This window comes from Dendrobates tinctorius, unplaced genomic scaffold (genome assembly GCF_039654945.1).
Source record: "Dendrobates tinctorius isolate UK_male_01 unplaced genomic scaffold, ASM3965494v1 ptg000297l, whole genome shotgun sequence".
NCBI classification, from domain to species: Eukaryota; Metazoa; Chordata; class Amphibia; order Anura; family Dendrobatidae; genus Dendrobates; species Dendrobates tinctorius.
The window spans coordinates 3,028,047-3,052,026 of record NW_027361964.1 but is presented as its reverse complement, the minus strand read 5'-3'; the positions used below and the strand labels follow the sequence as shown (position 1 = coordinate 3,052,026).

The 23,980-nt window shown below is 46.8% G+C and overlaps 2 protein-coding genes across 2 annotated transcripts in view; one reads left to right on the top strand and one right to left on the bottom strand.

Annotated features, from left to right (window-relative positions):
* Positions 1 to 1,632: 1,632 nt before the first annotated feature.
* On the top strand, positions 1,633 to 18,238 carry MMP25 (matrix metallopeptidase 25). The gene is made up of 10 exons (XM_073560525.1): positions 1,633 to 1,801; positions 8,087 to 8,219; positions 8,311 to 8,449; positions 8,589 to 8,860; positions 9,292 to 9,468; positions 9,546 to 9,630; positions 10,709 to 10,791; positions 10,869 to 11,021; positions 11,403 to 11,660; positions 16,982 to 18,238. The coding sequence occupies exons 1-10, from the start codon at positions 1,706 to 1,708 to the stop codon at positions 17,233 to 17,235; spliced, it is 1,650 nt and encodes a 549-aa protein (XP_073416626.1). The 5' UTR covers positions 1,633 to 1,705; the 3' UTR covers positions 17,236 to 18,238.
* LOC141073149 (uncharacterized) overlaps positions 17,296 to 23,980 on the bottom strand; it is a 65,417-nt gene continuing 58,732 nt past the window's right edge. The window contains exons 12-15 of the mRNA XM_073560524.1: positions 18,671 to 18,883; positions 18,471 to 18,572; positions 18,298 to 18,390; positions 17,296 to 18,098 (exon numbers count right to left, since the gene is read on the bottom strand). Coding sequence (XP_073416625.1) covers positions 18,089 to 18,098; positions 18,298 to 18,390; positions 18,471 to 18,572; positions 18,671 to 18,883 — 418 coding nt within the window. The 3' untranslated portion in view covers positions 17,296 to 18,088. The remainder of the gene's footprint in view (positions 18,099 to 18,297; positions 18,391 to 18,470; positions 18,573 to 18,670; positions 18,884 to 23,980) is intronic.

Below are 23,980 nucleotides of genomic sequence, written 5' to 3'. Positions count from 1 at the left end.
CAGGAGAGGATTAGATACACGGCTCAGCAGTCAGTATCACACAGGAGAGGATTACATACACGGCTCAGCAGTCAGTATGACACAGGAGAGGATTAGATACACGGCTCAGCAGTCAGTATCACACAGGAGAGGATTAGATACACGGCTCAGCAGTCAGTATCACACAGGAGAGGATTAGATACACGGCTCAGCAGTCAGTATCACAGGATAGGATTAGATACACGGCGGCTCAGCAGACAGTATCACACAGGAGAGGATTAGATACACGGCTCAGCAGTCAGTATCACACGAGGGGATTAGATACATGGCTCAGCAGGCAGTATCACACAGGATAGGATTAGATACACGGCTCAGCAGACAGTATCACACAGGATAGGATTAGATACACTGCTCAGCATTCAGTATCACACAGGATAGGATTAGATACACAGCTCTACAGTCAGTATCACACAGGATAGGATTAGATACACGGCTCAGCAGTCAGTATCACACAGAGAGGATTAGATACATGGCTCAGCAGTCAGTATCACACAGGACAGGATTAGATACATGGCTCAGCAGTGAGTATCACACAGGATAGGATTAGATACACGGCTCAGCAGTGAGTATCACACAGGATAGGATTAGATACACGGCTCAGCAGTCAGTATCACACAGGATAGGATTAGATACACGGCTCAGCAGTCCGTATCACACAGGAGAGGATTAGATACACGGCTCAGCAGTCAGTATCACACAGGAGAGGATTAGATACACAGCTCAGCAGTCAGTATCACACAGGATAGGATTAGATACACGGCTCAGCAGTCAGTATCACACAGGACAGGATTAGACACACGGCTCAGCAGTCAGTATCACACAGGAGATGATTAGATACACGGCTCAGCAGTCAGTATCACACAGGAGAGGATTAGATACACAGCCCAGCAGACAGTATCACACAGGAGGGGATTAGATACACGGCTCAGCAGTCAGTATCACACCGGAGAGGATTAGATACACGGCTCAGCAGTCAGTATCACACAGGATAGGATTAGATACACGGCTCAGCAGACAGTATCACACAGGAGAGGATTAGATACACGGCTCAGCAGTCAGTATCACACAGGAGAGGATTAGATACACGGCTCAGCAGTCAGTATCACACAGGAGAGGATTAGATACACAGCTCAGCAGTGAGTATCACACAGGATAGGATTAGATACACGACTCAGCAGTCAGTATCACACAGGAGAGGATTAGATACACGGCTCAGCAGTCAGTATCACACCGGAGAGGATTAGATACACGGCTCAGCAGTCAGTATCACACCGGAGAGGATTAGATACACAGCTCAGCAGACAGTATCACACAGGAGAGGATTAGATACACAGCTCAGCAGTCAGTATCACACAGGAGAGGATTAGATACATGGCTCAGCAGTCAGTATCATACAGGATAGGATTAGATACACGGCTCAGCAGTCAGTATCACACAGGATAGGATTAGATACACGGCTCAGCAGTCAGTATCACACAGGATAGGATTAGATACACGGCTCAGCAGGCAGTATCACACAGGATAGGATTAGATACACGGCTCAGCAGTATCGCATGGTGTGGATTGGATGCTCGGCAGTGTGTCTGGTGTCGGATGTCCGCTGGGGGAGGGCTGGGTGCGGTCGGGAGGATGCGGCTGTGATTAGATACTTTGTATCTGGAGGAGGATGCGGCCGCTGCTGCTGATCGCTCTCTGGATCCTCGGACTGAGCGCGGCCGGAGCCCGGAGCCGAAGCGGAGCCAGAGAGGACGGGGCCGTGATGGTGAGAGCCGGGGAGAGGGCGGGGAGGACTAACAGCCCCAGCATTACCGATTGTACCACCACCTCCATCATCATCACTAATAGTACTACCACCTCCATCATCACTAATAGTACTACCACCTCCATCATCACTAATAGTACTGCCACCTCCATCATCATCACTAATAGTACTACCACCTCCATCATCACTAATATCACTACCACCTCCATCATCACTAATAGTACTACCACCTCCATCATCACTAATATCACTACCACCTCCATCATCACTAATAGTACTACCACCTCCATCATCACTAATAGTACTACCACCTCCATCATCATCACTAATAGTACTACCACCTCCATCATCATCACTAATAGTACTGCCACCTCCATCATCACTAATAGTACTACCACCTGCATCATCATCACTAATAGTACTGCCACCTCCATCATCACTAATAGTACTACCACCTCCATCATCATCACTAATAGTACTACCACCTCCATCATCATCACTAATAGTACTGCCACCTCCATCATCACTAATAGTACTACCACCTCCATCATCACTAATAGTACTACCACCTCCATCATCATCACTAATAGTACTGCCACCTCCATCATCACTAATAGTACTACCACCTCCATCATCATCACTAATAGTACTACCACCTCCATCATCATCACTAATAGTACTGCCACCTCCATCATCACTAATAGTACTACCACCTGCATCATCATCACTAATAGTACTACCACCTGCATCATCATCACTAATAGTACTACCACCTCCATCATCACTAATAGTACTGCCACCTCCATCATCACTAATAGTACTACCACCTGCATCATCATCACTAATAGTACTGCCACCTCCATCATCACTAATAGTACTACCACCTGCATCATCACTAATAGTACTGCCACCTCCATCATTATCACTAATAGTACTGCCACCTCCATCATCATCACTAATAGTACTGCCACCTCCATCATCACTAATAGTACTGCCACCTCCATCATCATCACTAATAGTACTGCCACCTCCATCATCACTAATAGTACTACCACCTCCATCATCATCATTAATAGTACTGCCACCTCCATCATCATCACTAATAGTACTACCACCTCCATCATCATCACTAATAGTACTGCCACCTCCATCATCACTAATAGTACTACCACCTCCATCATCATCACTAATAGTACTGCCACCTCCAACATCATCACTAATAGTACTGCCACCTCCAACATCATCACTAATAGTACTGCCACCTCCATCATCATCACTAATAGTACTACCACCTCCATCATCATCACTAATAGTACTACCACCTCCATCATCATCACTAATAGTACTGCCACCTCCATCATCACTAATAGTACTGCCACCTCCATCATCATCACTAATAGTACTACCACCTCCATCATCATCACTAATAGTACTACCACCTCCATCATCATCACTAATAGTACTACCACCTCCATCATCATCACTAATAGTACTGCCACCTCCATCATCACTAATAGTACTGCCACCTCCATCATCACTAATAGTACTACCACCTCCATCATCATCACTAATAGTACTGCCACCTCCATCATCATCATCATCACTAATAGTACTGCCACCTCCATCATCACTAATAGTACTGCCACCTCCATCATCACTAATAGTACTGCCACCTCCATCATCACTAATAGTACTGCCACCTCCATCATCATCACTAATAGTACTGCCACCTCCATCATCATCACTAATAGTACTGCCACCTCCAACATCATTACTAATAGTACTACCACCTCCAACATCATCACTAATAGTACTGCCACCTCCATCATCACTAATAGTACTACCACCTCCATCATCATCACTAATAGTACTGCCACCTTCATCATCATCACTAATAGTACTGCCACCTCCAACATCATTACTAATAGTACTACCACCTCCAACATCATCACTAATAGTACTGCCACCTCCATCATCACTAATAGTACTGCCACCTCCATCATCATCACTAATAGTACTGCCACCTCCATCATCATCATCACTAATAGTACTGCCACCTCCATCATCATCATCACTAATAGTACTACCACCTCCATCATCATCACTAATAGTACTACCACCTCCATCATCATCATCATCACTAATGGTACTGCCACCTCCATCATCACTAATAGTACTACCACCTCCATCATCATCACTAATAGTACTGCCACCTCTATCATCATCACTAATAGTACTGCCACCTCCAACATCACTAATAGTACTACCACCTCCAACATCATCACTAATAGTACTGCCACCTCCATCATCACTAATAGTACTGCCACCTCCATCATCATCACTAATAGTACTGCCACCTCCATCATCACTAATAGTACTACCACCTCCATCATCACTAATAGTACTACCACCTCCATCATCACTAATAGTACTACCACCTCCATCATCACTAATAGTACTACCACCTCCATCATCACTAATAGTACTACCACCTCCATCATCACTAATAGTACTGCCACTTCCATCATCACTAATAGTACTGCCACCTCCATCATCATCACTAATAGTACTGCCACCTCCATCATCATCACTAATAGTACTGCCACCTCCATCATCACTAATAGTACTACCACCTCCATCATCACTAATAGTACTACCACCTCCATCATCATCACTAATAGTACTACCACCTCCATCATCATCACTAATACTACTACCACCTCCATCATCACTAATAGTACTACCACCTCCATCATCACTAATAGTACTACCACCTCCATCATCATCACTAATAGTACTACCACCTCCATCATCACTAATAGTACTACCACCTCCATCATCATCACTAATAGTACTACCACCTGCATCATCACTAATATCACTACCATCTGCATCATCACTAATAGTACTACCACCTCCATCATCATCACTAATAGTACTACCACCTCCATCATCATCACTAATAGTACTACCACCTCCATCATCATCACTAATAGTACTACCACCTCCATCATCACTAATAGTACTACCACCTCCATCATCATCACTAATAGTACTGCCACCACCTGCATCATCACTAATAGTACTACCACCTGCATCATCACTAATATCACTACCACCTCCATCATCACTAATAGTACTACCACCTCCATCATCACTAATAGTACTGCCACCTCCATCATCATCACTAATATCACTACCAACTCCATCATCACTAATATCACTACCACCTCCATCATCACTAATATTACTACCACCTCCATCATCATTAATAGTACTACCACCTCCAACATCATCATTAATAGTACTACCACCTCCATCATCACTAATAGTACTGCCACCTCCATCATCACTAATAGTGCTGCCACCTCCATCATCATCACTAATAGTACTACCACCTCCATCATCACTAATAGTACTACCACCTCCATCATCACTAATAGTACTACCACCTCCATCACTAATAGTACTACCACCTCCATCATCACTAATAGTACTACCACCTCCATCATCACTAATAGTACTGCCACCTCCATCATCACTAATAGTACTACCACCTCCATCATCACTAATAGTACTACCACCTCCATCATCACTAATAGTACTGCCACCTCCATCATCAATACTACCACCTCCATCATTACTAATAGAACTACCACCTCCATCAGCAGTACTACCCCCTCCATCACCACTAGTACTAACACCTCCATCATCACCAATACTACCCCCTCCATCATCATCACTAGTACTACCACCACCATCATCACTAGTACTACCACCTGCGTCATCACTAATAGTACTACCACCTGCGTCATCACTAATAGTACTACCACCTCCATCATCACTAGTACTACCACCCCATAATCACTAGTACTACCACCTCCGTCATCACTAATAGTACTACCACCTCCATCATTACTAATAGAACTATCCCCTCCATCAGCAGTACTACCCCCTCCATCATCACTAATACTACCACCTCCATCATCACCAATACTACCCCTCCATCACTAGTACTACCACCTGCATCATCTTCTCTAATAGTACTACCACCTCCATCATCACTAGTACTACCAACCCAACCATTACTAGTACTACCACTTCCATCACTAGTACTACCACCTCAATCATCACTAGTACTACCACCTCCATCATCACTAGTACTACCACCTCCATCATTACTAATAGAACTACCACCTCCATCATCACTAGTACTACCCCCTCCATCATCATCACTAGTGACAATGACACTAGAGAGGTGTGTGCCATACTTGTGATACTAGAGAGGTGTGTGATACTGGTCATGCTGGTGACACAGGGAGGTGTGTGATACTAGTGTCACTGGTGTGTGTGATACTGGTGACACTAGAGAGGTGTGTGTGATACTGGTGACACTGGAGAGGTGTGGATACTAGTTGTGCTAGTAAGACTGGAGAGGTGTGTGGGGCTTATAGGCAGGTGTCACAGTTATGAAAAAGTATGCACATTCTTTCTCGATTTGTCCTGAAATCTCCAGTATCACACCTCTCCAGTGTCACCAGTATAACACACACCTCTCCAGTGTCACCAGTATAACTAGTATCACACACATCTCTCCAGTGTCACAAGTATAACCAGGATCACACACACCTCTCCAGTATAACCAATACCACACAAACCGCTCCAATGTCACCAGTATCACAGACAACTCTCCAGTGTCACCAGTATAACCAGTATCACACACACCTCTCCAGTGTCACCAGCATAACGAGTATCACACACCTCTCCAGTATAACCAGTACCACACACACCTCTCCAGTGTCACCAGTATCACACACACACCTCTCCAGTGTCACCAGTATCACACACACACCTCTCCAGTGTCACCAGCATAACGAGTATCACACACCTCTCCAGTATAACCAGTACCACACACACCTCTCCAGTGTCACCAGTATCACACACACCTCTCCAGTGTCACCAGTACCACACACACCTCTCCAGTATAACCAGTACCACACACACCTCTCCAGTGTCACCAGTATCACACACACCTCTCCAGTGTCACCAGTATCACACACACCTCTCCAGTGTCACCAGCATAACGAGTATCACACACCTCTCCAGTATAACCAGTACCACACACACCTCTCCAGTATCACACACACCTCTCCAGTGTCACCAGTATCACACACACCTCTCCAGCATCACCAGTATAACACACACCTCTCCAGCGTCACCAGTACCACACACACCTCTCCAGTGTCACCAGCATAACGAGTATCACACACCTCTCCAGTATAACCAGTACCACACACACACCTCTCCAGTGTCACCAGTATCACACACCTCTCCAGTGTCACCAGTATCACACACACCTCTCCAGCGTCACCAGTACCACACACACCTCTGTAGTGTCACCAGTATAACCAGTACCACACACCTCCAGTGTCACCAGTATCACACACACCTCTCCAGTGTCACCAGTATAACCAGTATCACACACCTCTCCAGTGTCACCAGTATAACCAGTATCACACACACCTCTCCAGTGTCACCAGCATAACGAGTATCACACACCTCTCCAGTATAACCAGTACCACACACACCTCTCCAGTGTCACCAGTATCACACACACATCTCCAGCGTCACCAGTACCACACACACCTCTGTAGTGTCACCAGTATAACCAGTACCACACACCTCCAGTGTCACCAGTATCACACACACCTCTCCAGTGTCACCAGTATAACCAGTATCACACACCTCTCCAGTGTCACCAGTATAACCAGTATCACACACCTCTCGTGTCACCAGTATAACCAGTACCACACACACCTCTCCAGTGTCACCAGTATCACACACACCTCTCCAGTGTCACCAGTATAACCAGTATCACACACCTCTCCAGTGTCACCAGTATAACCAGTACCACACACACCTCTGTAGTGTCACCAGTATAACCAGTACCACACACACCTCTCCAGTGTCACCAGTATCACACACACCTCTGTAGTGTCACCAGTATAACCAGTACCACACACACCTCTCCAGTGTCACCAGTACCACACACACCTCTGTAGTGTCACCAGTATAACCAGTACCACACACACCTCTCCAGTGTCACCAGTACCACACACACCTCTCCAGTGTCACCAGTATCACACACACCTCTCCAGCATCACCAGTACCACACACACACCTCTCCAGTGTCACCAGTATCACACACACACCTCTCCAGTGTCACCAGTATCACCATAAATGAAGGCTAGCTTATATCTATCCCTAGTCTCTGGTTGCTCACAGGACTGGCTGACCCGTTATGGATACCTGCCGCCTCCAGACCCATACTCTGCACAGCAGCAAACAATGGACGGATTGATTGAAGCCATGAAGAGCATGCAGAGATTTGCAGGCCTGAGGCAGACAGGCATTCTGGGTAATAATTATTGCGCTCATGAGCTGTAGGATCCTAAATCTTCATCGTGAGGTCACCCCGATTAGCGCCGCCTTGTTTCTGTCCTTCACAGATGAGGACACCATCGCCATGATGCAGAAGCCCCGCTGCTCCCTACCGGACATCATCCTGCCTTCTGGGTACCAGAGACAGCGGAGGAAACGCTATGTTCCGAGTGGAGCGGTGTGGCAGAAGAGACAGCTGACCTGGAGGTACTGGGCACACGGGGCAGTGACGTACTGTGCTGTGTGATTAGCACACTGGTTGGCACTGCTTATCTAGGTGTTTCGCGTGCCCAGCTCAGGGAAGGTTTGCTACATAGAGTAATCCTCCAGTAATCTTCTCTTGCAGGATAGAGAGTTTTCCAATATCCCTCTCTCAAGAAAGAACTAAACTACTGATTGAAAGCGCTCTGAAAGCGTGGAGCCAGGAAAGCAACCTCAAGTTCAGGGAGACCCAGGCTGTAGACGCTGATCTACGCGTCAGCTTTTTGGGAGGATCTCACGGAGACGGCTATCCGTTTGATGGTCCAGGAGGTACCCTGGGTCATGCCTTCTTTCCTGGTGTAGGGCCCAGTGCTGGAGCCACTCATATGGACGCTGACGAGTCATGGACATATAATGGTAAGATGGCGTCTAACTCACTACTATTTGGAAGACCAATCTGGAAGGCCCTCTGCTAGCAATAGGAACCATATACCTGGTCTTGCATTATCTGGCGATATTGCCTCATGTCTTCTTCATCCGCTTTTTGACTGAGAGATTAGCAAGAAGTTGTTTGAGGAAGGAAAAGTTTTGTCCTCACATTTCTTGTGGTGGGGAGGGTAGTTATGTCGTAATTGTAGCTTCTCAGAGTTATGTAGATTGGCCCGCAAGTCTTGGCAATGATAAATAACTTGAGAATCTTAGACACCGGTTGACTCCTCAGCCAAAATGCAAGTGCCCGGGGTTCACTTGAGTAACGCAATCAGTGGTGAGGCCCGATCACTCAAGTGCTACGTTACCATTACACAGATGTCCACGCTAACCACAAGGACTTTGTGCTTCTGTTGTAGAGGACGAGGGGACAGATCTATTCGCCGTGGCAGTGCATGAGTTTGGCCATTCTCTCGGACTGTCACATTCATCTGCAGAGCACTCCATTATGAGGCCGTACTACCAGGGGACTCTTGGTGACCACCAGTACTATAAGCTACCCTGGGATGATGTGGAAGGAATACAGGCATTGTATGGTGAGAACAGACTCCTCCACTGGATGGGTCACGCGACTCAGGCACAAGCACCAAGATGACTTTGCTCTTTTATGCAGGGAAAAGAAATGTCCTACCAGGGGCAGAGGTTCCAGCTCCTGCGCCAACTCACCCCTATATTCCACCTCGAGGACCTACATACCGGTGAGGGCTATGGGGTCTGGGAACTGCTTCTGCTCCAATGTTACTGGTAGCCACATTATATCCTTAGCGAGAATAAAATACCAGGATTAGAAGTCCCTCTGTTCTCTCTGGAGGTATGACAAAGCCAGTGGTAGGTGAAAACATAATTTTATTGTCCACGCATTTCAGAGTCCATCGACTCCTCCTTTAGGACCACCATATATAAATAGCGAGGTAATCCAGACATACATGGTTTAAATACAGAATAAAAAAAAAATGGATGTCCTGAAGAAAGAGTTGGTGGACTCTGAAACACATCAACAATAAACCTACATTTTTACCTACCAGTGGTTGGTGGTGCCTCCAGAGAGCGCAGAAACACTTCCAATTCCGGTATTTCAATCTGATATTTATGGAAGGCTCTTCACGTGTTGTATCTCCAACAACCATATGAGGTGAGCGGTTCTACTGATCTTTCATTAATCTGTTCACCTGGCTTAGGCCCTATTGCGCTCTTGCCTTTTTACACCCACGGTGAGGACAGACATAGCTTCTTGCCAGGGTGATACTTAACCTATAAACGCTGCACATAACAGCAGATGTTTACTAGCGCAATTTAGGACCACCAGGAATGTCCCAAGCCGCCTCGAATACACCAAACATTTGTGTGCCCCTATTCTTCCATTATAGTTGACTTCCACTTTAAGGAATCTGTGTGCAGCACGTACAATCCCTTGATTTTACCACCATAAATCCAGGACCGCCTCCCATTCGATTACTGGAATTTCCACTAGTTCATGACACATCACCTTTAGTGATGAGCGAATGTGCTTGGATAACTGCTCATTCGAGAATGCTCAGATAACACCCGAGCATTTGTGAGCGCTCGTATTTTATGTTGATCGACAGCCTCAGCACCTGGGAATTGCCGAACAGCCACAAATCATGCAGCCACAGGGACTCGAACATAATATAGGAGCACTCACAGATGCTGGGATAACATCCTCCAGATGCTTATCACCTTCAGATAAGTTATACTAGCATGTTCACGCATCACTAATCACCACCCAGTTATCCTTTCTTCATGGTCTTCCACCAGGCCTCACCTCCCATTCCCGGACCGCTGCTCCACACACTTTGATGCAGTGGCCAACATTCGAGGGGAAGTTTTCTTCTTCAAGGGTAAGCTTCAGTTTGTGGTGTTGACAATGACAACGTTCATTCTTTCTGACTAAAGTTCACCAATTCTACCTCCACAGGTCGGTACTTTTGGCGGGTACAAGCCACCAGGCAGCTAGTCTCACTAAAACCTGCTCATCTTGGACGCTTCTGGCTGGGGTTGCCCCCTGATCTGCCCAGAGTAGAAGCAGTGTATGAAAGAGCCAACGACAGCAAAATTGTTTTTATTGCAGGTGAGGAGCTTCAATCTGGACATTTCACTGTGTCCATGAGATCCAGAAGTATAGGAGGCCTCTGTATAGAAATGCTAATGGTACCAGACCATATTATTGATGACATGAGCAACACTGCTCATTTTCGTAGAACACTGTTTATTTGCTCTAGCTTTGGGAGTCTTCTTTAGGATAGCCTGGGGGTCTGGGTATGGTTCTAGGTCCTGGTGACCCCTTCTGCTGTGTGAATGGTACTTTCAGCTAAATTCAGATTTTCACATCTGATCTGTGAGCAGGAACCATCGATGGTTTTAGAAGTCCACAATGCATGGATTCATGTGGCACTGACTGCTGACCACAGGACAGAAGGTTTCACGAGAGTATTTGTGTTTTCAATTGCAGGAACCAATTACTGGGTGTTTAAAGACACGTCAGTGGAACCCGGATACCCAAGACCGCTCACAGATTTTGGGTTGAACACGAATGGCGTAGATGGGGCCTTTGTGTGGAAACACAATAAGAAGACGTACTTCTTCAGGCACAACCGCTATTGGAGATTTGACGAGCGTTATGGGAAGATGGATCCTGGGTATCCTCGTGACAGTAACCTATGGCTTGGGCTGCCCAATGACGTGGATGATGTAATCAGCTGGACAGATGGTGAGTTTATCATCTACTATAATTGCGGCTAGTCGCTGGATCACTTTAGGCCCCTTTACATGGGCTGACGATCAGACATTCAGATAAGATGGTTTGTGAAAGTTGCCCACAAACCACTCAACGATCAGCTCATGAATGAACAAATGTTTATCGTCGGCTGATCGAGTCCCAAAGTCTTCATCCATTGGTGGATAAACGGATCCCAATGAGCACTGAATTCAGGACATGTTGCAGCGCATGCCAATGAGTTGGCATGAAGCCCCTGCTAATCATGATCTGTCGTTCCTCTGGTCACATACTTTACATCACCAGGTCATAGCTGGATAACTTCTACTCTACAGCTAGAGAATGGACGTCCATGTTGTAGCCTCTAGAGACGGCCAGAGCCCCATTCACATTTATGGTGGTCACCACTGAAAACAGCACTACCCTAAATTATCACAGGGAGTAGGATAAGGAAAAATCCAACATTATAAATAGCAATAAAACGAATAAATGTAAGTGAGCTGGCTACTGCTGGGCGCAGGAGACGAGACCGCCATATGCCAGAGGCTTGCGACAGACGGGCCCGCATTCCATTTGCGCAGTGACTCCTGAGTAGAGTTAAGCAAATCTTTCAAAATTCAGTTCCAATCACAATCGGCAGCAAATATTATATTTGCAATATTCGCCGAATGCCATTGGTGTCAATGGGAGTAGAAATGACCGAATTTGTTCGGAATCAGTCAAAAATAAATTCAGCATGAATTGCGCAAATTCTGATTCGGTGACCGATTTTGAACATATTCACTCAACTCTATTCCTGAGGCGGGTTCTGTATCCATCTTTTATCAGCCAACTCTTGCTGATGCCCTGACCAACCGGGTGGAAATACCCCATCCAAACCTGCAGACTGGGAAACCTACAATCTTGGCCTGATCACACTTCAGTTAATGTCAGTCTGTAAATCTGTATTTGCTGTTCCCTATGGAGGAAATGGTGTTTGAGCTGCGGTTCAGCATCTGGACGAGAGGACAGGCGAGTCTGGAGAGATTCGCTGTCTACAGAAAGGTTGTACACCTGCTCTACGCAGAGCTCAATACCCAGGGGGAGGACGCTGTGTCATCACTTAATGATGTCTGTATGACCCCTGTGCAGGGGCTACTGTGTGGAGAGGGCAAGTGTCACTGGCTCCTTCTCCATTATCACACAATCAACAGAGCAAGAGAAAAGTGAACAATCCCAAGACCTTTATTTTAGGCAAAAATATGAAAAGGTCCATATACAATCCACCACACAAAGGATAAGACAGTCGAGAAGCCTGAGGCAGTTCAGTAACAGGATAAAAGCTCTGGGAGATGAGAGTCCAACAGTCCAGCAGAGGATAAAATAGTCCATATACTCTGAGGTGCGGTGTTCAGATCCTGTGCGGAGCGATGATGTGATCTTGTGTCTCACCTCTCCTCATTTACAGGTCAGGGGGGTAGGTCACAGGGGCTCATTGTTTCAACAAACTAGTTCAATGTCATTAGCATACAGTATTAGCAAACAGAATTATTCACTGACCCTGTGGAAAAGATAACAGTACAGTGCTGTGGGTGCTGACATCAGATGGCAACAACAGCCATTCATCAATTAGCAAATAATTCATCCTACAAGGTAACACCATGAAAATCAGTAAAATATTAACAAAATGATACCCACAGACCATATCCCACCATCACAACCTCTCCCCTCTCAATGAGCGAGCACGCCATGAGGTCTACACAAACCTCTGGCCTGCTCACTTTACTCCATTGTTTATAGGTCCTTCTACAGTGGCAGGGGTTGCAATATTCATGAGCACATGTTGTCCTTCGATAAATTCCCGAGTCCTGGCAAGCCAAGCCATTAGCCAAGGTAGCTCTAGCTAGGAGAGGTCTCTGAACTCTAGAACATAGGGAAGGATGGGCGTTCCGATGTCTGCGATATCTCCCTCCAGTTCTTTCAGAAGAGCGAGAAGCCCACGGACCTTCTGGCCAAACAGATTACTCCCGGTGAGGCCCGGATGTCTTGATGCTTGAAGGGCTTGCAGGTTGCGAGACTGCTCCCACAAAATGACTAACTCCCTAATATCATTTCCAAAGAGGTTATCTGCTGGAAGTCCTCCCATAACTCCAATCCAACACAGTTTTTCTCCAAAACCATAATCCAAATGCTCGCTGTATATATGCAGACACCTCCTGCCAGGACAATGGGAATTACCGGGTGGATTGCCTAGTCGAACCACACGGGGGTCATCGATAGTCAGGAATGCCCCAGTGTCTCTAATTCTCAACACTTTGTATCCATCAATTAATACATCCTGCAGGTGGTGCTGCCTTTTCTCTGGGTAGCTGAGGGACAAAGGCCGGAGTCCGTACACTCCAGGTGGGGTATCTATGGTCCCGTGGTCAGTGCTCCATTTGGGTGGGGGGGTGGTAACTTCCTCAGGTGGGATGGAGTGCACAAGATGCACTGGAAGAGGTGGGGCTCCCTCCAAATCCATTATGGTCAGCTCGATTGCAAATGCCCAGGTTGCCTACACCCATAACATCTCTCAGTGATAACCCCAGGTGGTCATGCTTGGAACTGTTGGGGCCCAGAATTGTGAGGCACAATTGTCATCGGCCTGCGGCTGGGTGGAAGGGCAGATCTAATCTAAGGGGGCAGAGGCGAGGGAGCAGGCTATGGTTTATTGTCCAGAAGCCTCCTCCATTGCAGGATAGTAAGGGCCTCATCGGCCAGGGCTGCAGCTCTGTCCACGGTGTCCGCTCTCGGACCCATTCCCGTAGTTCTGCTGGGCAGTTGGCAAAAAATTGTTCTATAAGGAACGCCTGTATAACATCTTCCACAGTAAAGGCGCTTTACGCTTCCAGCCATCTCAGACATGCCTGGGACATCTCATGGGCATACGTCCTAAACGATCCCCCCCGTGGTGCATGGGAGGTCTCGGAACTTGGCCCTATGTGAGTCTGGGGTAATAGCATGGTAATCCAGGATAGTCCGCTTTACAGTGTTATAATGCTGATTACGCAAGCCTCCGCCATGCTTCCGTTCAGGAGTCCCACTAATAATCGCATCCAAGCCAGAGTGGGGTACCTCCATCACAGCACACTGCTGCTCAAAGTCCTTGAAGAACCCCTCCACATCTTCATAAGTCTCATCAAATGGCTTACAGTCTGTCCAGGTGATCCGTACAGGCTCCCAGATCGTGGGGTTTGCACTCCATATTGCGTTACTCCCTCTTTCGATCTCCATCGCTTCTGGTCTCCGCTATGTTCTGCAAGCAGCCTCCTCCTCATACTCCTGAGAGATGCCTGGGCCCAGAACTGCCATCTCTTCGTGCCGCACCACCCACTGGCTTTTTGGGGTGGGGGATCCTCGTCTCCTGTGCTTGTCTTTCAGGCATATGGAATTAGGTGGTCTGGCGCGCACCCACCAGTAAATCCATTAAGGCCTCTTTAGTCAGTCCCTGGTAGTTCAGGCCCAGGTCTCTGGCTCTCTCCTGTAAACTGCATACAGTCCAATTTCTGTACTCTGTGGGTGGTTCTCCATTGGGTTACACGCTGTTGATCCCAATGCTGCCACTTGTTGTCATGGAGTCCTTCTCCGGTGTCACACAATCAACAGAGCGAGAGAAGAGTGAACAATCCCAAGACCTTTATTTTAGGCAAAAATACGAAAGGTCCATATACAATCCACCACACAAAGGATACGATAGTCCAAGAACCCGAATGCAGTTCAGTAACCAGATAAAAGCCCTCGGAAGTGAGAGCCCAACAACCCAGCAGAAGATAACAGTCCATATACTCTCTGAGGTGCTGCGTTCACATCATCGATGCACAGGATCTAAACTCCTGTCTCACCTCCCTGATATTTTAAAACGCCCTCTACTCATTTACAGGTCGGGTTTGGGGGGGGGGCACAGGGGCTCATTGTTTCAACAAGCTAGTTCAATATGTAGTTAGCAAACAGCATTATTCACTGACCCTGTGGAAAGATAACAGTACGGTGCTGTGGAGGCCGATATCAGATCGCAAAAAACAGCCATTCATCACTTAGAAAATAACTCATCCTACGAGAGAACACCATGAAAATCAGTAAAATATTAATACCATCAAAATGATATCAACAGACCATCTCCCTCCATCACCACCAGCTGTGACATTACTTTGTGAAAAGGTTATAGTGCGGAGAGGACGAGCTGCGACATTACTCTATACCGGGAGGGAACAGCCGTTTTATCATTATTGTGAATGGAATTTTTATTTTTAATATATAGATTGTGACAGCAAAAAAAAAAAAAAAAAACAGTATTAAAACAGAAAAAACACACATCTAGTGTTAAAAATCTGGGTTTAAACATTCATTTTCGGTGTGATGTGAAAGGTGCTGTTTATTCCGTGTCCCTGTTGTCTGACAGTTCTGGTCACTCATGTGCAGCGTTTCTCCGGGGGCAGAGTAAGAATCACCGAGCGTGAAAGTGAGAAAGCGCTGCAACACCGCGCACACGGCGCCTGTCTATAGACCATTCCTTCCCCAAACTCCAGACCTCACGGCCGCCAGCAAACCAGGGCTTTCCTAGTATTGCACAGGTGATAGAATTAAGGAAATCCTAAAAACTGCTTTGTCGGGGGCGTGAGGACTGCCATCTGGGACATGCTGGTATAGACAGCTCGCAGAATAGTGAATGCTGCTGTGGAGGCGACTGCAGGGACAGAGCTCAGGATTAGTATAGGTTTAGATCAAGCAGCATCTTTTTCAGGCAGAAAGTCTTTCCAGCAGAAGACTTCACGAAACTTGTTTTTGTAAACCCGAAGCATCTTTCTTTAGCGCTTTTTGGCAGTTTGCAGAGCACTTTGTGACAGCGTTTCCAGCTTTCGAGATATTTTTCTCAACACCATTGAACATTGAAGAAACCTCTAGCAGTTTTTGAAGCGAAAACAAAAACATTCAAGTTGATGCCTGAACATCTTTTGAGTCTTCCATTGACTTGTTATAGTCTTCAGAGAAGCCGCCCGCAGAACGGTCCACTCACTTCTCACCGCTTGGAGTCTCTGCAAGCCTGAAGTGGTTAAAGATGTTCAAAAGCCTGAACATGTGAACAGTGGTTTTGACATAGCAATGCCTATCTGAGCATGAAAATCATTAGCGTTTTTCAGGGGGTTCCTGATTGAAAATAAAGAGGCACACACACATACCCTTATACATCTACCCCTATGGTCCCATCTATGGCTACAATTAATCTGCTCCTCCACCCCCCTCTAGCAGGAGCCTCTACCTTTCACCACGCTAACACTTATCTTTTTTTCTGCTCACAGGTCACACTTACTTTTTTAAGGGCGCCCAGTTTTGGAAGTTTCAAGATGGTAATGTGGAGGCTGAGCCCGGTTACCCCCGCAGCATTGCCATGAACTGGATGTACTGTGCAGCGGCAGCTCCTCCAGAACCTACCCAGGAACCGGGAAGACGAGACCAGAGAGACTGCAATTGCCCGTGTGCCGGGAACGGCGCTGCTCTTCTGCCGGCCGCGTTCTGGCTCATTGTGGCTACTCTGCTGTTTGGCACACTTTAGAAAGACACGGCTAAGCAGGGACTAGCCGCTCAACCACAGACTACAGCCACCCACAGCTCGTACAGGAATTGGCTTTGCCTAAACTTTTATTGACAGAAAGGATTCTTGCTGTACAGATTACAAAAGAAAAAAAAGGAAAAGACAAAATGAACACGACAGAAGTTTCACCGATTCAATTCACTTCTATGCAGCACAAAAGAGGGAAGGAGTCTCCAAGCTCCAGAGGGGTAGGAGTCACGCTGGGCGCCGTCACCATGCTCCGGAGGGGAAGGAGTCACGCTGGGCGCCGTCACCATGCTCCGGAGGGGAAGGAGTCACGCTGGGCGCCGTCACCATGCTCCGGAGGGGAAGGAGTCACGCTGGGCGCCGCCACCAAACTCCAGAGGTGAAAGTATCACTCTTGGCGCAGTCACCAAGCTCCGGAGGCAAAGGAGTCTCTCTCGGTGCAGTCACCAAATTTCAGAGGGGGAAGGAGTCACACCGGGCAGTGTCTGAATTCCGGAGGGGAAGGAGTCACACCGGGTAAGGTCACCAAGTTCCAAAGGGGAAGGAGTCACGCTGGGTAGTGTCACCTTCATGGAGCGGTAGTGTTGCTAAGCTTCATAGGGGAAAGCGTCAAGCTGGGTACAAAGCTTTGGGGAAGTCGCCTGATTTAAGTCCGAGCTGATGACAGATTCACATTATCCAGTCACAGACTCCGGCCATATTCTGCCCTCACATTGGAGCACTGCCAGTAGTCTTTACAGTTACTCAAACTTCCCTCAAAAAAGAAGTTTATTTGCAGTCACCGTGGAATCAAAATAAAATCCTTAAAACATTTCTTTGTGAGATGAAAGAGCGAAAGGTCTGACATTCAGGGCGACCTAACAAGAGAAGACAACAGTCAACAACAGGTAACGTGCTTCCCTCCCCCATGTGTCTCCAAAGCTCAGGGCCGACATTAGGACGGACTATTGTATTTTACTGCTAAATATAAGATATAAAATAAAGGACGTTCTTGACACATTGTCACTGTTTATTTAAAGAACATGTCAGAGCAGCAGTGTGAGGGGCCAGAGTTACCTGGAGGACCTCCGACGTGAGTGCCAGGAGTCGGGAGACTCTCTTCTGCGTTTTCTGTTTGGGGAGCTGTGGCTTCTTCTGGTGTCACGATCCCTAAAAAAAGCAGGTCATAAGTCTTGAGCCTAAACATGGTAGACAGAGGTCCTGTCGAGTGATGCGGTATGGTAACGTACCTTCTGCGAGGTGGAAGGGGAGAGCGTTGTCGTTCGGCAGGAGAATAGCTCAGGGAGCGGGAATCTCTCAGGGAGTCTATGGGTTTACGGGGACTCCGTGATCTGGAAATGTAGAGTGTGTGGTTATGGAGATGGTCACTACAGGGCAATCATTGCACAATGCTGCGGTAGTCTACAGAGCGTCCATCTGCCACACTCACCTCCTGGCCGGCAAACACCCCTTTTTGCTGCTAGGTTTATGAGAAGATGAGGAGGATGAAGATGAGGAAGAGGACGAAGACGTGTTGGATGAGGAGCTTGATGAAGAGTTTGAAGATGAGGAAGATGTGCTTGAGCTTCGGGATCTTCGCAGCTCCTTCTGAAGCACAGGATCTGCTGCCTTTGTCTCAGCTAGTGAAGGGGAACCAGAGATCCTAATGGGTTACAAGGCAGAAAAACAAAGAATTGAGGAAATGCAACATGACTGCCTGTCTCCCAAGACAAAGAGGTCCGAAGATTGGAGACTGATCATAAGACCGCTCAGGAGGAGACCCACATCTCCTGTGCGGTGGGAAAGTAGTGATGGGCCAAGCCCTAATGGCGCTAATCGAAGAAGCATCATTCACATTAAAGTCACAATCTGTGGACGTTGCAGGCTGCGGGAGCGTGCCAAAGACATGCCACCTCAGAGACGAGCCGGCTACTGTCAGATACGCTCCATACTGGGAGTCATGCCCTGTAAGACAGTTCATCTAAAAGAATCTGACATTAATGGAGGGGGCGCATATTTCTCTGAGACCCCTTGGTCCCCTCCAGACCCCATTGAGGATATGTTGAAATTTAACACATCGGATACATTCTTCCTCCGGACATCAGCTTAATGAAGCCTGCCGGGATGTTGTATGGCCGGCAGGTCCCCATGGGTCTGCACATCTTTTGTCTAGTGCGAATGGTCATCTTGGCTCTACATGCCAAGTATGGAGGGTATGGCCTACATGACTATGCTGCCCCACAGTGAAATACTGTACAGTGCCTTGAGAAAGTGTTCACACCACATGAACTTTTCCACATTTATTTTTTTTACATTATTTTATTGGACTTTAATGTGATAACACAAAGTAGCGAGTATCTGACATGTAAAGGAAATGATGCAGGGTTTTCCCAATATTGTAAAAATATAAATCTGCCAATTGTGAGGTGCATTAGTATTCATCCCCCTGTAGACAGTGTCTCCTAAATAAAATCCTGAGTGACCAATCACCCCCAGAAATCACAATTTGTACATTGCGTCCCCCCGGGTGTGATCTCTCCTCCGTATAACTACAGCTGTTTTGTGAAGGCCTCAGTGGTTTGTGTGAGAACACTAGGGAAAAAAAACCAGCATCATTAAAACCAAGGAGCCCACCAGACATGTCAGGGATAAAGCTGTGGAGAAGAGGAAAGCAGGGTTAGGTTATAAAAAAATAGCCCAAGCTCTAAACATTTCACAGAGCACTGTACAATCCATCACCCAAAAATGTGAGTAGGAAACCTTCCAAGACATCGCCATCCATCTAACCACATCAAAAGCAAGAAGAGCACCAATTAGAAAAGCAGTCAAGAGGCGCATGGTCACTGGATGAGCTGCCGAGAGCCACAGATCAAAGGGGAGAATCTGTCCTCAGGACAGCTAATCGTACACTCCACAAATCTGGCCTTTATGGAAATGTGGCAAGAAGAAAGCTAATTATTAAAGTACGTGATAAGTCCTGTTTGTAGAAAGCCATGTAGGGGACACAGCAAGCATGTGGAAAAAGATGAGACCAAAGGAGAACTTTTGGGTTAAATAATAAATGTAATGTGTGGCGGAAATCAAACACTGCACATCACCATGAAACCACCATCCCCTCCATCACACATAGTAGTGGCAGCATCCTGCTGTGGGGTAGCTTTGATGGGAAGATAGACAGAGATAAATACAGGGCAATCATGGAGGACAACCTGTTAGAGGCTGCAAAATATTTGAGACTGAGGAGTGGGACGACTATGAACATCCTGCCAGAGCTAAAATGGAGACTTTAGCTCAGAGCATATTCATGTGTGTGAACGACCCAGTCACAGTCCAAACCCAAATCCCAGAGAATTGGTGACAAGATGTGAAAATTACTGTTGACAGCCTCTGTCTAGAGTCACTGAGCGAGAGCGCAAAGAAGAAGGGGCAAAATGCTATCTTCAAATGCGTAAATCTGGGAGAGTGACCCCAAAAGGCTGCAGCAATAATTGCTGTGAAAGGTGATCCTACAAAGAACTGGCTCAGGGGGACTGAGTACAAATGCTCCTCGATTTTCACATTTATTAAATATTTAGAAAACCTCATTTCCTTAATTCGTCACAAATACTGTACATAAGTATAAGCCGATCCCCCTAATTTTGCTACGAAAAACGGGGAAAACTTATTGACTCGAGTATAAACCTAGGGTGGAAAAGGCAGCAGCTACGGGTAAATTTCAAAAATAAAAATAGATACCAATAAAGGTAAAGTTAATTGAGACATCAGCAGGTTAAAGGTTTTTGAATAACCTTTATTGAATCAGGAGGCCCATATAATGCTCCATACAGTTCATGATGGCCCCATAAGATGCTCCATACAAAACACACCCCATATAATGCTGCACAAAGGTTAATAATGGCCCCATAAGATGCTCCATAGAATAATATGCCCCATATGCTGCTCCATAAAGGTTATGGCCCCATAAGATGCTCCATAGATTATGCCCCCATAAGATGCTCCATAAAGGTTATGGCCCCATTAGATGCTCCATAGATAATGCCCCATATGCTGCCCCATAAAGGTTATGACTCCATATGCTACAAGAAGTGGCATACTCCAGGACTCAACACAACTGACCGCACAGACCAATCCTCAAGAATTCCTAGCACCACTAATTGTATTGGCATCGGCTCCCAAGTCTGGGACTGGAACCACAAGAGTCGTTTTCCCCGACACAAGAGTCCGTGTTGCCCAGCGACAGATCCAAAACATCACTGCTCTAGAGATCTGCATGGAGGAATGGGCCAACATACCACCAACAGTGTGTGCCAACATTGTGAAGACTTACAGAAAACATGTGACCTCGGTCATTGCCAACAAAGGATATATAACAAAATATTGAGATGAACTTTTGTTAATGACCAAATACTTATTTTCCACCATAATTTGCAATGTAAATCTTGACAAATCAGTGAAGGAGATTTTCTGGATTTGTTTTCTCATTGTGACTCATAGTTGTGGTCTACCTATGATGTCAATTACAGGCCGCTCTCATCTTTATAAGTGGGAGAACTTGCACAATTGGGGGCTGACAATACTTTTTTCCCCATTGTGTATACACACACACACACACACACACACACACACGATAGCCCTATATGTACACACAGCAGTATATGAACACAGAGCATGGTGGCTGACTAAATACTGTTTTGTGTGTGTGCACAATATTCATTCAGCAAACTAGGGGGAAGGTCAGTGAGGGCTCAGTGACCTGTCATGAGCCATACTGATGAATACCTAAGCAAAGCAGCACATAAAGACCGCCCTACAGCCCCGCCCACAGGCCACACTCAGCCCCGCCCCAGCAGAGCACCAGAGAAAAATAAAAGACTAAACAAAACAACCACATGACGGATTTAATCACCAGGTACAGTTAGGTCCATATATATTTGGACAGAGATATATATGGACCTAACTGTATCAGCGTAGTCAGTATAACAGCGCTGACCTGACACTGTTTATAGTCACTGTGCACAATCCTGCTGACAGGGGAACTTTAAGTGGCTAGGGGAAAACAAAACATTAATATTTTGGGTCCAGGGCCGGAAACTATGCAGATATTACCTTCTTTGACCACTTCACCACCTGGCTACTTCATTTCCTTTCCGCGGACATCCCTACTATCATCATGGGCGACTTCAACATCCCCATTGACACTTCCCTCTCAGCTGCCACTAAACTTCTATCTCTCACTTCCTCCTTCGGCCTCACTCAATGGTCTTCTACAGCCACCCACAAAGATGGCCACACACTGGACCTCATCTTCACCCGCCTCTGCTCCCTATCTAACCTCTCTAACTCACCTCTTCCTCTCTCTGACCACAACCTTCCCACATTCTCTTCCCTCTCCACTCCATGTCTACAATCCCCACCCCACAAACTTTCACACCCTCGCAGAAATCTTAAACACCTTGACCTACACTCATTCTCGGAATCCCTCCTCCCTCTCACAGATATAAGTTCCTTACACAATGCGGATGACGCTGCTGCTCTATATAACACCACAATAGCTGTAGCTTTGGAATCTGCTGCCCCACTTACACATACCAAAGCTCGCAAAATCAACAGACAGCCCTGGCACACCAGCCTGACCAAAGAGGTGAGGCGAGCTTCCAGGGCTGCTGAGCGCAGATGGAAAAGATCCCACTCCAACGAGCACTTCATCACATTCAAACAGTCCCTCACTACTTTCAAGACCACACTCGCCACAGCTAAACAAACCTACTTCTCATCTCTCATATCCTCCCTGTCTCACAACCCTAAACAGTTATTCAACACCTTCAATTCTCTCCTCCGTCCCCCAGCACCTCCTCCCTCCCCACTCATCTCAGCTGAAGACTTTGCCTCATTTTTCAAGCAGAAGATTGATAACATCAGAGACAGTTTTGGCTAACAACCCCCAGAGCCCTTCCTCCTGACTTCCCAGCCCTCCACCTCCAAAACCAACTTCTTCACCATTACAGATCAACTCTCCCTCTCCACTCTACTCTCAAGATCACATCTCACCACCTGTGCACTTGACCTGATCCCATCCCACTTCATCCCAAACCTCACCAGTGTCTTCATCCCAACCCTAACCCATCTCTTCAACCTATCACTAACAACTGGTGTTTTCCCCTCAAGCTTTAAACATGCCTCCATCACACCTATCCTCAAAAAGCCCTCTCTTGACCCATCCTCTGTATCTAGCTATCGCCCTATATCACTTCTCCCCTATGCCTCCAAGCTACTGGAACAACATTGTCCACCTTGAACTGTCCTCCCATCTCTCTTCTTGCTCCCTCTTCGACCGCTTACAATCTGGCTTCCGGTCACACCACTCCACTGAAACTGCCCTTACTAAGGTCACCAATGACCTCTTAACCGCCAAGAGCAAGCGACACTACTCTGTCCTCCTCCTCCTGGACCTGTCGGCTGCCTTTGACACAGTGGATCATTCCCTATTATTACAGACCATCTCATCCCTTGGCATCACAGACTTGGCCCTATCCTGGATCTCATCATACCTAACAGACCGGACATTCCGCGTCTCCCACTCACACACCACCACCTCACCTCGCCCCCTATCTGTCGGAGTCCCACAAGGTTCAGTCCTAGGACCCCTGCTCTTCTCCATTTACACCTTTGGCCTGGGACAGCTCATAGAATCTCATGGCTTTCAGTATCATCTCTATGCTGATGACACACAGATCTACATCTCTGGACCAGATATCACCTC

Bases quoted from the DNA above. Each gene is read 5' to 3' on its own strand.
- MMP25 (XM_073560525.1), top strand. From the start codon at position 1,706: ATGCGGCCGCTGCTGCTGATCGCTCTCTGGATCCTCGGACTGAGCGCG. The intron at 8,220-8,310 runs GTAATAATTATT...TGTCCTTCACAG, and splicing joins GAGGCAGACAGGCATTCTGG to ATGAGGACACCATCGCCATG. The intron at 11,022-11,402 runs GTGAGGAGCTTC...TTTCAATTGCAG, and splicing joins CAAAATTGTTTTTATTGCAG to GAACCAATTACTGGGTGTTT.